Source organism: Dipodomys merriami, unplaced genomic scaffold, assembly GCF_024711535.1.
Source record: "Dipodomys merriami isolate MVZ:Mamm:240054 unplaced genomic scaffold, mDipMer1.0.p SCAF_21, whole genome shotgun sequence".
NCBI lineage: Eukaryota > Metazoa > Chordata > Mammalia > Rodentia > Heteromyidae > Dipodomys > Dipodomys merriami.
Genome location: NW_027203493.1, coordinates 6,823,195 through 6,839,503, shown reverse-complemented (window position 1 = coordinate 6,839,503; position 16,309 = coordinate 6,823,195). Strand labels below are relative to the sequence as shown.

Sequence of the window (16,309 nt, the reverse complement as noted above, 5' to 3'; positions counted from 1 at the left end):
CTTGGAAGAATAACACCAAATTGGAATACCCAAGTACCTCTTCTTAATTTGTCTTAACGTTTTAAGATGATGTTATATTCTTTTTTTCTTTTTTTTTCAGTCATGGGGCTTGAACTTTGGGCCTGGGAGCTGTCCCTCAGCTCTTCAACTCAAGGCTAGCGCTCTACCACTTGAGCCACAGTGCCACTTCAGGTTTTCTGGTGGTTTATTGGAGATAAGAATCTCATGGACTCTGGCTTTGAACTGTGATCCTCAGATCTCAGCCTCCTGAGTAGTTAGGATTACAGGCGTGAGCCACTAGCACCCAGCTTGACTCTATATTCTTCACCTCCTATATGGTATATACATGTGCACATCTGAGGGAAGCTGGGGACAGAATTAGAAGAAAACAGGGGAAAAATACAACAGAGGGGCCCATCAGCTGCACTGGACATTGATGAAAGTGAACTAAGCAACTCAAGGGTGATGATGGGAGGGAGGGGATGAGAGGGAAAGAGGGAACGGCTGACACTAAGCAAAAGGAAAGAAATGTACATATCACCTGATTCAGTAGAAATAGTTCTATTGTTAAAGTTCATAGAGTTCATAAGCTTTGTATATTAAGATAATGATGATTATCATTGTGAAGGTTAGAAGGTGTTTGTGATGTTAGCTAAGTATAACTATGCTATAGTACTATGAAATTTATGTAATCACAATCTCAATAAAGGAATATTTGGAGGAAAAAAGAATAGGAGGAATATCAAAATCATGTTGTTTGGCCACACGAACTTGTACTTTGCTCTACCACTTGAGCTACAGTGCCACTTCCGGTTTTCTGGTGTTTTTTTTTGGAGATAGGAGTCTCAAGGTCTCTCCTGCCCGGGCTGGCTTTGAACCGCGATTCTCAGATCTCAGCCTCCTGAGTAGCTAGGATTACAGGCGTGAGCCACCTGCGCCTGGCTATGAACTTGTACTTTTATACAAAAACTGTACAGAGTGTATGACTCCCAGTCACCGCAATTCAAAATGTTCACACAGGGCTGGGAAGTTGGCTCAGTGGTAGAGCGTTTGCCTTGCATGCCTGAGGCCCTGGGTTCGATTCCTCAGCACCACATAAGCAAAAAGAAAAAAGCCGGAAGTGGCTCTGTGGCTCAAGTGGTAGAGCGCTAGCCTTGAGCTGAAGAGCTGAGGGATAGCGCCCAGGCCCAGAGTTCAGGCCCCACGACCGGACCCAAAAAAAAAAAACAAAAAAAACAAAATGTTCACACACCCAAGGAGCCGTGCTGCTTCCAGTTGAGGACACTGAATCTTGTCTCACGTTCAGTGTTCCATGGCTGTTCAAATATGCCATCTTCCTTTCCAATTTCCTCCAGCTAGAACACCTTCCTGTCAACTGGCTCATTTCTAACCCAAACTATCCCCCAAGGCCAGCAACCATCCAGGGAAGAACTCCAGTGAATGCGAAGAAATCAATGAGAATATGAGAAACATCCAGTTGTTTATCCAGCAGTCTAAAGCAGAGCCCTAATGTTAGTTATGCCAATAGTTAGGAAGTCTCCACTTTGAAGGAGGGAAGGGATAGTGGGAAAACAACAAAGGAAAGGAGGGGGTAAGAATGCTCCACAAGAAATGTACTCATTACCTTACTCATGTAACTGTAACCCCTCTGTACAGCATCTTTACAATAAAATAAAATTAAAAAAAAAGTCCCCACTTTGCAACGAAAGTCACTTCTGTAAAGGCTTCATGGGGGCCTTGTGCTTGTCAGCCACTTGAGCCACACCTTCAGATCCTTTTGCATCGGTCACTTTATGTGTGGTCTAGCTGCAGTCCTCTTTCTTGGGCTTCCCTGTGCTGCTGGGGATGACAGGTAAAATGCCATTGTGCCTAGCCACTGGGCTTTCCTATTGGTTTCGATAACAGGAAACACTTTTGAACTGAACCATTGGTTGAGATGGAGTCTTGTGAACTTTTGTGATTGAACTGATTAGGAATCCTAATCCCCTAATCTCCACTTCCCAAGTAGTTAGGATTACAGTTTTGGACCACCATACCTGGCTTCAGTTCCTCACTTTTATCATTTCAAGGTGAAAGATGTTGACTGTCCTGCCTTGTACTTTAGCATATAGGACTTTAAATCCTAAGTCCTTGTAATAAAGTTGGGAAAAATAGTAAGAACATGATGCACAAGTCACATTACCAATATGATGAATGTTCTCTTTGATGACTTCACATTCTACTGGCCATCTGGGAGCCTGCAGTGGACCTCTACTAGACAAATTAGAAAAAAGCTCTCGCGGTTCTCGAAGGTGTGGATTTACTTCATCCAACTCATCACAAAGAAGTTGTCTGCTTCGAAGAAGTGGTGAAGTCAGCCTAAACGAATCTGCCAATGGGAAGAGGAAATATGTGAACAATGTTTCCTTCTTTGAAACTTTAAATAACTTTACTTTAAATAACTTTACTTACTGTATTAAAGTATCATAGGAGATGTGTAATGCTATGATACATTTCTCCATATTTCTTAATAATTTATAATCATAAAGTGTTAAAATTCTGTATAACCTACAAACTGTGCCTGGATAAATTGTCAAAAGTCTTGAGGAAGAAAATTGAGAGGGCACAATACTTGAATTTAAAATTATAAATTATAAAATAGAACTAGAGAGAACATAATATTTCTGAGGGAAAAAATAGAAGCCAAGGCTGCTCCCTGGCCTCTCTGCCATCAGACAACAGCCTCTGAATTCCTGTGGGAGCTGTCAGGTTCGTAAGGTTCTAGGGATCATACAGACTGATTATTACTCACATAGAAACTTCTCCTTCTGCAGGCATTCCGGTAGCAAGTCATCTCTTTCTCCTGAAGAGCCATTTAACAGGTACCGAGGGCTATTCTTCCAAACACGCTGATGGGTTGTAGAGTTTGGTAAACTGTCTTTCTGAGCTGAGCAGAAACGGTTTAATTAAAGCTGCTGACACAGTGACTCATTATCTCTAACATCAAGGGTTTTTTGCTTTGTTTTGTTTTGGCCAGTCTTGGCTTTTCTGTTTATGTGGTACTGAGGAATTGAACCTAGGGCTTCATGCATGCTACACAAGCACTCTATCACTAAGCCACATTCTCAGCCCTAACATCAAGGTTTTTTTTTTGTCGGTCGTGGGGCTTGAACTCTGGGCCTGGGCACTGTCTCTCAGCTCTTCAGCTCAAGGCGAGCGCTCTACCACTTGAGCTACAGCGCCACTTCCGGTTTTCTGGTGGTTTATTGGAGATAGGAGTCTCACGGTCTCTCCTGCCCGGGCTGGCTTTGAACCGCAATCCTCAGATCTCAGCCTCCTGAGTAGCTAGGATTACAGGCGTGAGCCACCAGCGCCCGGCTTTTTTTTTTTTTTTTTGTCGGTTGTGGGACTTGAACTCTGGGCCTGGGCGCTGCTGTCCAACATCAAGGTTTAATGCCAAAACCATCAGTACAAAAACTACAACTGAGCCGGGTGCTGGTGGCTCACTCCTTGTAATCCTAGCTACTCAGGAGGCTGAGATCTGAGGATCGCAGTTCAAAGCCAGCTGGAGCAAAAAAGTCCGTGAGACTCTTATCTCCAAGTAACCACCTGAAAACCGCAAGTTCAAGTGCTTTTAGAACATATCTCAATTCTCTCTTTTTCCCTCTTCTTTTTCTTTCCTCTCTCCCTCTCTCAATACTTCCTTTCCCTCCTCTACTTTTTCCTCCTCCTCCAATCCTCTTTCTCTCCCCCCGCCCCCCACCTCTGTCTGTCAGTCTTTTCTGAGGCCATGAATTCATTATGTAATCCAGGTTTATACATGCTAGGCTAATCCTCATTTCTAATTATTTCAGCAGTACTAGGCTTTGTTTTTTTCTTTTTTTGTTTTTCCCAGTCGTGGGGCCTGAACACTGGGCCTGGGCACTGTCCCTCAGCTCTTCAGCTCAAGGCTAGTGCTCTACCACTTGAGCCACAGTGCCACTTCCAGCTTTTTCTGCTTATGTGGTGCTGAGGAATCGAACCCAGGGCCTCATGCATGCAAGGCAAGCACTCTACCACTGAGCCATCTTCCCAGCCCAGCAGTACTAGGCTTTGATCCCAGCCTTCACATTTGGGCTCTACCATTTGAGTCCATTCTCAATCCTCCTTCCTTTCTTTCTTTTCTTTCTTTCTTTCTTTTCTTCTTTCTTTTTTTTTTTTTTTTTTGTTGGTACTGGGGCTTGAACTAAGTGCCTTGTGTTCTTCTTGACTTTTTCCCTCAGTGCTGGTGCTCTATCACTTGAGCCACACTTCCACTTCTGGCTTTTTGTTGGAGATAAGAGTCTCTCAGATCTTTCAGCTCAGGCTGGCTTTGAACCTTGATCCTCAGATCTAAGTCTCTCTCTCTCTCTTTTTTTTTTTTTTTTGGGTCCATTCGTGGGGCCTGAACTCTGGGCCTGGGCATTGTCTCTCAGCTCTTCAGCTCAAGGCTAGCGCTCTACCACTTGAGCCACAGCACCACTTCCGACTTTTTTCTTTTCGCTTATGTGGTGCTGAGGAATTGAACCCAGGGCTTCATGCATGCAAGGCAAGCGCTCTACCACTGAGCCACCTTCCCAGCCCTCCTAAGTCTCTTGAATATCTCGGATTACAGGCATGACCTTCTAGTACCAGGCATTATTTTGATTTTTCAAATAATTCTTACGTTTTGGCTTACACAAATTACTCCCATTTTACAACCAAGGAAGCAAGAGTGAAGAAGAGATTTGATGTTGCTTTTTTAAATTTTTGAGTTTTCTTTGATGAACTGGGAATCCAATGAGGGTTCAAGTATTCTATCACATGAACCATATCCTCATCTCAATAATTTTCCATTCATTCATTCATTCATTCATTCATTCAGAGGTGAGGTCTCACTGACTTTCCCTAGGTTAGTTTCAAATGTGTGATCCTGCTGCCTTAATCTCCTAAACTGATATTGTAGGCATATACAACAATCCTTGGCTTTGAAGAGGAGACCTGAGAAGCAGAATGACATAGTAAAATGAAAAAGGGCTTAGAAGGCAGAAAGAACCAATGGCTGTAAGAGCTGCTATGGGAGCCAACCCGAAATGAAAGCAGGTATCAGAACAGAAGTACTGTACTGATGGCAGAACCATTTTGTCTTGGGGGTACTTGCTGATTCTTGCCAACTGAAAATAGTTTTCAATGAATTATAGAAAATGAAATAATAAGAATGTTGAACAAGGTTACCAAAAATAAAATTAATACTAAGTTGGGCAGGATGGCAACCAGGAGGTGGAAGCAGCAGGATCTTGAGTTTGAGGCTGACTTGAATTACATAGCAAGATTCTGTCTCAAAAGGCCAAGGGCTGGGGTTGTACCGTAATGATAGAGGGCTTGCCTAGCATGCACGGGCCCTGTCTTGATTACTAGAACTAAATAAAGACAAATAAAGGCAGGAGAATCCTGAACTTAAGGCCAGATAGGAGTATATAGCAAGTTCCAGGACATCCTGAACCACAGAATGAGGCCTGTTTTAAAACACACACACAGACACAGACACACAGAGACACATAGACACAGACACAGACACACACACACACACACACACCCCACCACCACCACCAAACAAACCCTCAGTCTAATTTCTGTAGTCAGTATAAAATTAGAAAATCAATTTTTTATGATGTTAAAAAATATAAAGTACTATGAAATAAAACTAAACTTTTATTAAGAGACATTAAAGAAGGCCTACGTAAACGGAGACTATGCTATAAATTACTCAATAAAAACAGTATTTTTTTTTTTTTTTTTGTCGGTCATGGGGCTTGAACTCAGCCTGAGTGCTGTCCCTCAGCTCTTCAGCTCAAGGCGAGCGCTCTACCACTTGAGCTACAGCACCACTTCCGGTTTTCTGGTGGTTTATTGGAGATAGGAGTCTCACAGTCTTTCCTGCCCTGGCTGGCTTTGAACTGCGATCCTCAGATCTCAGTCTCCTGAGTAGCTAGGATTACAGGCGTGAGCCACCAGTGCCCGGCCAGTATCATTTTTTTGAAATTTGATTTACAGATCCAGTGCAATCCCAATAGTTTTGTTTTTTAATTTTCTAACTTTAAAAGACTGCATGAGGCTGGGAAGGTAGCTTAGTGGTAGAGTGCTTTGCCTAGCATGCATGAAACCCCTGGCTTCAATTCCTTAGTACCACATAAAAGAAAAAGCCAGAAGTGGCTCTGTGGTTCAAGTGGTAACAGTGCTAGTATTGGGCAAAAGAAGCTCAGGGACAGTGCCCAGGCCCTGAGTTCAAGTCACAGGTCTGACAAAAGAAAAGAAAATTAAAAGAAAAAGTAAAAGGCTGCACAAGGGGGTCCAATAATTTTTTTAAATAAAAAATTAAGTCAAGCATGGTGACACCCCTGTAATCCAGCACTTGGGAGTTCGAGGCAGGAGGATCTTGAGGTTGAGGCCAGCCTGCTATATAGCAAGAACTTGTCCTCAAAAAGAAACAAACAAAAAGCTATTTTAATGTCAAATAGTAATTAAGACATGGTGCTAGGCATCAGTGGCTCCTCTCTGTAATCCTAGCTACTAAGGCTGAAATCTGAGGTGACTAAGTCAGCCCAGTTGGCAAATCTGGAAGACTCTTGTCTCCAATTAACTAACTAGCAACCTCCCCTCCCCCCCAAAACACACAAACTGGAAGCAGAGGTGTGGCTCAAGTGGTAAAGTGAAAAGTCAAGTGAGAATAAGAAGCCCTGAGTGCAAGCCCAGTACGGCACAAAAACAAGAATGAAAGGGGAAAAAAAAATTGAATGAGCTCTTACCTTTAAAATAGCCATAATATTGGAGGTGATGGTGCATGAAGTCCTCATAGGGATCAGGATGAGTCTATGGAAGAAAAGTTCATCTCAATCACAAAAGTCCTTTCAAAAGATGCTGAATATTGTGTGTGTGTGTGTGTGTGTGGGGTCAGTTGTAGGGTTTGAACTCTGGGCCTGGGTGCCTGTCCCTCAGCTCTTCAGCTCAAGGTTAATGCTCTACCACTTGAGCCACAGTGACACTTCTAGCTTTTTCTGCTTATGTGGTGCTGAGGAATCGAACCCAGGGCCTCATGCATGCAAGGCAAGCACTCTACCACTCAGCCACCTTCCAAGCCCCGAAGCTGAATTCTTAACAAAAAGTGCCGAGCTAAGTCGTATGTGACAGTGTACTGGAAGCCTTCTGTAAACAAACGGACTGAGATCCCTGTGAACGATCCCATCTCAGGGACCAAGGTCTCCAGGGGGAACTGGGTTTCTGTGGAGTTCTGGGGTGTGTACCCACCTCCTGCTTTAGGTCAGTTTCCAGTGCTGGGAACATGTTCCTGCTGCATGATACGTGGAGGGCCGTCTGGAGTCACCGCACCTAGGCTAGGCTGCCTCGTTTCCACCAGGGCAGCTGCTCACATGCGAGAAGCTGCAAGTCAATCCCGGGAGCAAGTGTGAAGCCCTGCCGGTGCCCCTCTTCCCGCACCTCCCCGTCCACCTGGGCAATCCTGTCCACCCATTCCAGCACCCCGGAGGAGGGGGGCCCACACGGTGGTTCCCAGCATGCAGCCCGGGGCGGGGGGTGGGGGGCACACCTGAGGGGTCAGAGGGCGCGGCCGGTCTTCCCGCCCAGCCTTCCCCAGGCGCCAGGCCCCTGGCTGGCTCCATGCTTCGCTCTCGCCGCGGGAAGGAAATGGGGGTGGGGCGGCCTCCAAGACGCTGAAGATGGCAGGGGACCAGGTGGGCCCTGCAACGGAATGAAGTTCTGAGCCCGCGGGGCCTGGAGGGACCCAAGCGGGGGCGGGGATGCGGGGGAGGAGAGTGTCGCCGGGCGAGGTGGAAGGCCCGCGGGGTACCAGACGTGAACCCTGCCAGTCCAACTCACCTACACGCTTTGGGCGCCGGCCTGTGTTTCCTGGCAACCAGGAGCCGGAAGCAGGGGGGCGGGGCTGCCCAACAGCCAAGCCCCGCCCCCCGGAGCTGGGTCAGGCGTCGGAAGTTAGTTTGCTCTTATGGCAACTCATCTGGGCATAGTGTTGGGAGTCTTCGTGGGATCTTACAAGTGGCTCACTGCCTGTCAGCTTGTGTGTGCCGCTACCCGGGCTAGAACTCTGGGCCTCGGGTTCCCGCTTGGCTGTGTGCTCAAGGCATGACCCTAACCACTTGAGCCACACCAATATCTGTGGGACTTTTGGAAGCCATGTCCTCTGGAGCTGACTTGGAATGTGATCCCCAGAACCCATCCACAGGAGTACCTACACACAGGCAAGAGCCTCTGCGCCCCCAGCTTTTGGGCTGTAGCTTACTCATTAGCCTCTATCACTTTTAATTAATTAAGTAGCCTAGTCAGATACATCCCAGTCTGGAAAACTCCCCAGTCAGTTAGGACAAAAGCTTTGCTAGTTGATAACCTTATTTATTTGCATAAATTTACTCTAAGCAAGTAACAAAAGAATTTTATATACAAAACAGGTATCCCAATATTCACTATGGTAAACAAAAATTCAACACACTATCATACATGACAATGACCAGGTTAAAAAAATTATATGCATAGGAATATATGGATATAAGATTTAAACTAATGTCTTTGGTCAATTATATACAACTATTAAGTATACATTACTTTTATAATCACCTTTGTATATGTAAGAAGAAAAAAGCCTTTAAAGCACCTTTATATTTTTCAGAATGTTAACCACATTACATCATTTCCAGGACTTAAGTAGGTCAAATTTTATAAATAGGGTATAAGCTCCAGAAACTGAGCACCATCTGGTGCTAGAGGCCTATTTTTCTACATCCCCCCACCCCCAAGATACTGCTAGCTTCTTCATGAATGTTTGTTCAGTTTGTGCATACCTTGCACCACATTTGAATAGAAAACAGCAATTAAGAATTGACTAAAATAAGTCCTGGTTACATAATTGTGGAGTAACAGTTTAACGAGGAATAGGATAACCAATCAGGAGTATAAAAAGACTTTTATTAGTGCATATATACATATTTACAAGGTCAGAAACTGGAGAAATACAAATAGCTTTGAACACAAATTTGCTTTTCTTCAGTTTAAAGTGACTTTACCTGATTGTGATAGTACAGACAATGAACTATTTTCTAAATACTGGAATTTTATGGAAAATACATTCACACACAGAAGGAAGGTAAATTTTAGAATATGCAAGAACAATGGAAACATAATACATAGAGTGGCTACTGTTACACTGCCACATATTTTTCACAAGGGAAAATTTTCAAAATAAAGGTATGAATGCCCATGGCTGCTATTCCTGCCTGTACTTAAAATTTAAATATGCTACCTAGTGTGTCAAATCCTGGAACTTATGAGAAAAGATTTACTTCTAAGGTTGGCCATCAGACAGACCTCAACATCTCTGGGCAGACTAAAGAGGTCAAAGAGAGATCCAAGCAGAGTAGAATAAAAAGTTGCCTTCTTAATTGAACTTGTTCTGGAGTGGAAGTTAATGAAGGTGTCAAATGGGAATTCAATTAAGATCTAATAGGCAGGAAAATCCTTCACTTTTTGTCAAGTCCCCTACTGAAATGCATGCCATGCTCACAAGCTACATCTTCTTCAAGATTGATACTAACCTGTTAAGATTGCCTGTGAGAATAAAAGTAGCCACTTTAGAGCAATTCTAATCACCTCACCTTCAGCAAACAGAAAAATTACATTTCATGAATGGACAACTTTGTGAACATATGCTCCTGGCCCAAGAAAGGCTCTCCTCAGTAACACTTATAATTTATTTGACAACAGTAAAACTGGTTAAGACAACACAAAACTAAGTTTAAAAAAATACAAAAAAAAACCACTATGTGTTTGGAGCCATTTTCCTCCTTTTCAGTCTTGCTCGCCAGTCCTCAGGAAGGGCTTCAAAATTAGCATTCCTTTCTGCCATGCCACTGTAAAAACAATATATATATATGTATATATATTACTTTACTAGAAGGAAAAGAACCAAACTTTAAAATTTTGAACAAATTAAACTAATTGAAGCTGCAAACCTTGTCTATTATACTTATGTTCATGAAAATGTTTCAGGTTTCTAAGCCAAGTATAGAGCATTTTGTCTGTTATGGACTGCCATTTCAAGAATATGCCTGCTCTTACTCAGTGACACGTGACTTAAACCTGTAATCCTAGCTATTCAGGAGGCTGAGATCTGAGGATTGTGGTTCAAAGCCAGCCTGGGCAGGAAAGGCCTTGAGATTCTTTTCTTTTCTTTTTTGGTCGGTCGTGGGGCTTGAACTTTGGGTTTGGGCGCTGTCCCTGCACTCTTCAGCTCAAGGTGAGTGTTCTATCGCTTGAGCCACAGCGCCACTTCTGGTTTTCTGGTGGTTTACTGGAATTAAGAGTTTCACAGACTTTCCTGCCTGGGCTGGCTTTGAACTGTGATCCTCAGATCTCAGCCTCCTCAGTACCTAGGATTACAGGCGTGAGCCACCGGCTTGAGACTCCTATCTCCAATTAACCACCAGAAAACTGGAAGTGGTATTGTGGCTCAAGTGGTAGAACACTAGCCTTGAGCTGAAGAGCTGAGGGACAGCACCCAGGCCCAGAGTTCAAGCCCCATGACTGACCAAAAAAAAAAAAAAAAAAAAAAAAAGAATATGACTACTCTAAGATGACAAAAAAAAAAAAAAAAAAAATGACTACTCTAAGATAACAACTACCTGTAATGTGATGGGTTGGCTTTTACCTGACCAGCTGCTGCTGTTTCCACTCTTCAATTCGCTTCTGTGCAGTAGATTCCCGATCCTCTTCACTAGAACTTGAGTTCTCTTCTTCATCCAACTCACGCTGGATGCTCTGCCACTTCTTTACCAAAGATGGCATTTTTGTTTTACTCTTCTTTGTCTATAACAAAAGTTAAAGTCAGAAGAAATCTTAATATATAAAATAGGAATAGGGCCCTCCACCTTGGAGATAAGACCTTTGTCTGACTTTAAATGGAAAAACCGATTTTGTTTTACATAGGGTTTCATTATGTAGCCTAGAGTTGCCTCAAAATCTAAACTACTCCCTTAGCCTTTTAAGTGCCGAGATTAAAGGTGTGAATCATTGTTTTTGCCTAACATACTGAAAAGTTGTTTATTTTTCTGTCAGTCACGGGGCTTGAGCTTGGGGCCTAGGCACTGTCCCTGAGTTGTTTTGTGCAAGGCTAGTACTCTGCTGCTTTCAGCCACAGTACCACTTCCCGTTTTCAGGTGATTAACTGGAGATAAGAATCTCAAAGACTTTCTTGCCTGGACTGGCTTTGAACTGTGATCCTGTGATCTCAGCATCCTGAGTGACTAGAATTACAGGCATGAACCACCAGTGCCCAGCTTAGAGTAGTCATATTCTTGAAATGGAAGCCGTTACAGACAAAATGCTCTATACTTGGCTTGGAAACCTGAAACATTTTCATGAACATAGGTATAATGGACAAGGTTTGCAGCTTCAGTGAGAGGTTTTTACTTTGCTCAAAATTTTAAAGTTTAGGGTTGGGAAGGTGACTCAGTGGTAGAGTGCTTGCCTCGCATGCATGAAGCCCTGGTTTCAATTCCTCAGCACCACATAAACAGAAAAAGCCGGAAGCGGCACTGTGGCTCAAGTGGTAGAGCACTAGGCTTGAGCTGAAGAGCTCAGGGACAGTGCCCAGGTCGAGTTCAAACCCGACTGAAACAAACAAACAAACAAAAAACCAATACAGAATCCAAACAGTAGTATTAATAAGGATCCAGAAACAAACCCAAACATTTCTGGTCAACTGGTTTTCGATAAGGATGACAGAATTGTTCAATGGGGAAAGTATGGTCTCTTCAAATAACTGGTGCTGGATACTTGGCTATGTACATTAAAGAGTTGGGCAATCAAACCTCAGTATCCCTATTTTGAGGGCTAGCAGGTCTTGAGTTCAAAATCCAAAACTGCCCAAATAAAATATTGACATACAGTTAAGTGCATGAACTGTGAAAACAGTAAATAAAGGAAGCCAGAAACAATGAGTTCATTTAAGTAAACTATCCAGAACAGGTAAAGCCAGAAGCACAAAGCAGATTTGGTGTTTCCCAGGGGATGCAGAAGGGGATAAAGGAGTAACTGCTTAATTGGCATTCTTCTGTTTTGCTTACAATTAAACAGAGGTGGTAAATGCACAATACAAGTGTATTATTATTTTCTTTACTTGGCAGTACTAGGGTTTGAAGTCAGGAGCTCACATTTACTAGACAGATACTCTACCACTTGAGTCATACCTTCTGCCTCAAACTCTGTACCTGATGCTTTTGCTCATTGGCTAGTGCTCTACCATCTGAGTCATGCCTCAAACCCCAAAATCCTTTTTAAATACAAAACACCTTAAGAGATTCACCTTATCTTTCTTTCCTTTTTTCGTCTTCTCTGGTGGTGGCACTTTGGGAGCTGGTGGGGGTGGTGGAGGTGTTGGAGGGGGAGGAGGAGGAGGAGGAGGTGGTGGTTCTATAATGGCAGTGGCTGGCACAGTACCCCGAGCCTGGACTGACTGCAAGGAGGGAGTAGTTACTCCAATTGGGACAGAACATTCAGCATAGGTCATAATTGTAGAGGCTGCTGCTAGTCCAAGGTAATTTGACTGCAGGTTCAATCCTCTGGCCTGATGACTCATTCCTGCAGCTGGATGGCTAACTGACATTGCCTGGGATCCAATCCCTGTAGCCTGGTGTCCAATCCCTGTGGCAGGGTGACCTAACACAGGAAACAAAGGAAAATTTTAAAAAAGGACACTAACAACACAGAACCAAGAAGGAGGACAGAGGAATTGGGGACTAGAACAATAAAAATCTTTTCAATATGCCTTTTTCTAAAAATAGAAAATATAACCATATTTGCTAAAAGCAGAATATTAATTTCTGAATATTTTCATACTAAGGAACTTAAGCATCAAAATCACTCATGAAAGTAAATTCACAGGAAACAATTTGCAAAGATATTTGCCAAAATTCACCATCCCACACTTTTCTGAAGTTTGAACTCTGGGCCTTGGTGTCATCCCTGAGCTTTGTTGAGCTACAGCACCACTTCTGGCTTTCTGGTGATTAACTGGCAAGAAGATTCTCATAGACTTTCCCGCCTGGGCTAGCTTTGAACCATTACACTCAAATCACAGCCTTCTGATTGAGATTACAGGCCATGAGCCACCAGAACCTGGCTCTTGCCAAACTGCTTTAACAGTGATTCTTTTTTTTTTTTTTTGGTTGGTTGTGGGGCCTGAACTCTGGGCCTGGGCGCTGTCCCTTAGCTCTTCAGCTCAAGGCTAGCGCTCTACCAATGGAGCCATAGTGCCACTTCCAGCTTTTTCTGCTTATGTGGTGCTGAGGAATCAAACTCAGGGCCTCATGCATGCGAGGCAAGCACTCTACCACTGAGCCACCTTCCCAGCCCCTTAACATTGATTTTTTTTTTTAAATTGTGAAAATACCGTACAGAGGGGTTACCATTACATGGGCAAGATAACGAGTATATTTCTTCCTTAGTGATTTTTAATAACAGAATAAACCCCTATCAACAGTCTTAATGATCTTTAAAACAAAAAACAGAATCTAGTTTGGAAACAAATGATACATAGAAAAAAGTACATTTTAATCTTGCTTACCTGTGGTAAGAGCTGACTGGCTATAGAGCACTGGAGAACTACCAATGGTAGCTGATCTTTGAACCACTGCAGTACTAATTTCTGAGGCTTTCCTCTTTATTGCTTTAGTAGAAGGAGAACTAGAGATGGCAGAATCAACTGAACTCTGAAAGAAAGACAATGTGATCAGTGGCTGATAGCTCTGGTTAAACATATTATTCTAAAGTAAAATGTCACCAGTCAAACTCCAGTTACCATAACTATTCATAATTCCACAGGAATTAATTACCTGGCTAGTTACAACTGTGGTTTGTGTGGAAGGTTTCAGAGGAGTATCCTCTTCTGTTCCTGGGGCAGGAGGTTCCTCACTTCCCTCATCCTCCATTTCTACCTCCTGGATCTCACCATCTTCTGCAGGAGGAGGTGGGGGTGGTGGGGGAGGAGGGGATTCTGGGGGCGGAGGTGGGGGTGGTGGCATTTCCAAGGGTAATGGAGGTTGAAGTACTGGCACATTTGACTGAAGGAGGGTCCAGAATGGAGTAAGTGGCATGAGTGATGAAGAGGAAACTTGACCAGGAAAGGATTCTTTACAAAGAGAACCTATGAAAACAGACAGGAGTCAGGGGAAAAGCAACACAAAAGCACTGTAATCTTCAAAGCAATAGTCAATTGACCAGCGAAACAAACATCAGTATTAACTTAAGACAATGTGAATAGTAGTTTCAAAAGGAGTGACTAGCAAAAATCTAGCCCATAGCAACTACTCCACACTGATGCTATTTAAACAATACACTAGTTGGAAAATGACACCATGGAAGAGTTTAATTTATAACACACAGCATTTTTCCCAGATCTAAAATACTACTCTTTTCTTTGGGTCCACATTTATGGATCCAAAGACTATCAATTTATCTCAGTGGGAAATCTGGTCATCTGAATTTGTGGTTTGGAAATTTCTATTTTTGATGATAGGGTAGTACAGCCATAGATAAGAATACTTTATTTCAAACATTCAGTTTGCAATTCCCTGGAATCATTTCATGTCTCAGAAGTGAATCACATCCATTTGTAATAGTGATTCTACTTGTTTTTTTGGTGAGTAGGAATGACATAGTATCCATTTAAAATTCCCATAAAAATTCTTCCCATTTTGACTATCTGGGTTACTAGGTTAAGTCAGTGTCTTACTATGTAACACAGGGATTGGTTTCAAACTCCATCTACAGCCTATGCTTCTCAAGTACTGGGATTACAATGTGTTGCTACACCAAACAATCTACGTTACTATTTCTAAAATTCCATTTGCAAGGAGCTACCTGTTGACCTTGTCACAACTTCAAATATCAGAAAATTACATTCATTTGCTAATCACAGTAACTGGAAGTGAAGGCAAAAGGGTAACAGATTTTTTTCTTATGATGATAAAGGAAAAATTTAGGAGAAGATGTCTTCAAAATAAATGAGATTTTTGAAAAAAAGATATTTGAAGATGGGTTAGCAGAGTGACTCAAGTGGTCCAGTGCCCGTCCCAAAGTGGAAGGCCCTGAAAATCCAAGCCCTAGTACCAATTCAAAAATATTCATTTAAAAATCCTCTTTTAGGCAGTATTAGCTTTTTTGCTAATGGCTGGTACTCTACCACTTAAGCCATACCTCCAGTCTAGTATTTTGCTGTTTAATTAGGAGGAGGCTGGCTTTATGGCTCATCAACCCTCAGATCTTAGCACCTTGTGAGTGACAGAAGCTTGGGGGGAGGGAGGGAAGGATTTGAGTATGAGAAGGATTTGAAATCACCACTGATGAAGTTTAAAAAATTGGAACTCAAAATCTGCAGAATAAGCTTTCCTCCAATTTTGTGAAAGGCACCATTACTGTAATTTCTCTGCTGGGAAAAGCTTTTGTAAAGATTAGAGAAAATAGGATATACTTACTTGTAGCCTTCCCCATCCCTCTTTATCGTCAATAGGGAAGTTTCACAATATATGGGACATTAGATATATATCCCAGCAATGTTGAGGGGCTTTTCTCCCTAAAAATCATAGAATTTAGGAGTAGAAGAGACATGAGAAATTATCTAGTTTAACTTCCTCATTTCAAAGGTAATGAAACCCAGGCAGGAACTGACTTACTCTAGATCACACAGCTGTAAGGCCAGGCCAGAGTTAGATTTATGAAGTTGACTCATATTGTTTCCATATTTACTTTGAAATATGCCTTTACTACTAAGAAAAAGGGCACTGGAATTACTAGAAGACACGAATGTAGTTTTCCAGGTACAAGACTCCATATGACTAATGTTTTATGTTTGGCAATAAGTATTATTAATTTATCTATCAGTTTATAGACCAACTCTGACCTTGGGAAGGAACCCTACTTATAACAATACATCAAAACTACATCAAAATTAAGGTAATAAACACCGAAGATTAGTAACAATTATTTAAAGATTAAACGTCCTCCTACTAAACTAGCCATAGTAACTATGTCAGATAATACTGACAGGATTTTCAACTTAGGTATCCTATCATACCAATACATTTATGATGAAAATACACTGCTATTCAGAGAAATTCAAGGAAATGCAAGAGGTTCAAAGTTAATAACACAGTTCACAACCTGCAGAGAACTAGCCAGAATTAACTATTTTTTTAGGTCCAAGACTGACTCAAACTTGGTACCTGCCACTTTCACTCATGGGCAAAGGCTC

At 42.4% G+C, this 16,309-nt stretch overlaps 2 protein-coding genes across 3 annotated transcripts in view; both read right to left on the bottom strand.

Annotated features, from left to right (window-relative positions):
* Positions 1 to 7,888, bottom strand: part of Agbl2 (AGBL carboxypeptidase 2) — a 36,935-nt gene extending 29,047 nt beyond the window's left edge. The window contains exons 1-6 of one of the 2 annotated variants that reach the window (XM_070032329.1): positions 7,870 to 7,888; positions 7,580 to 7,731; positions 7,282 to 7,413; positions 6,783 to 6,846; positions 2,792 to 2,926; positions 2,183 to 2,368 (exon numbers count right to left, since the gene is read on the bottom strand). In XM_070032329.1, coding sequence (XP_069888430.1) covers positions 2,183 to 2,368; positions 2,792 to 2,926; positions 6,783 to 6,846; positions 7,282 to 7,317 — 421 coding nt within the window. In that variant the 5' untranslated portion in view covers positions 7,318 to 7,413; positions 7,580 to 7,731; positions 7,870 to 7,888. Of the gene's footprint in view, positions 1 to 2,182; positions 2,369 to 2,791; positions 2,927 to 6,782; positions 6,847 to 7,281; positions 7,414 to 7,579; positions 7,781 to 7,869 lie in introns of those variants that run through there. The other variant, XM_070032328.1, reaches the window with a different exon arrangement.
* Positions 7,889 to 8,443: 555 nt separating this feature from the next.
* Fnbp4 (formin binding protein 4) overlaps positions 8,444 to 16,309 on the bottom strand; it is a 31,432-nt gene continuing 23,566 nt past the window's right edge. The window contains exons 13-17 of the mRNA XM_070032327.1: positions 13,893 to 14,203; positions 13,625 to 13,769; positions 12,365 to 12,717; positions 10,709 to 10,866; positions 8,444 to 9,911 (exon numbers count right to left, since the gene is read on the bottom strand). Coding sequence (XP_069888428.1) covers positions 9,821 to 9,911; positions 10,709 to 10,866; positions 12,365 to 12,717; positions 13,625 to 13,769; positions 13,893 to 14,203 — 1,058 coding nt within the window. The 3' untranslated portion in view covers positions 8,444 to 9,820. The remainder of the gene's footprint in view (positions 9,912 to 10,708; positions 10,867 to 12,364; positions 12,718 to 13,624; positions 13,770 to 13,892; positions 14,204 to 16,309) is intronic.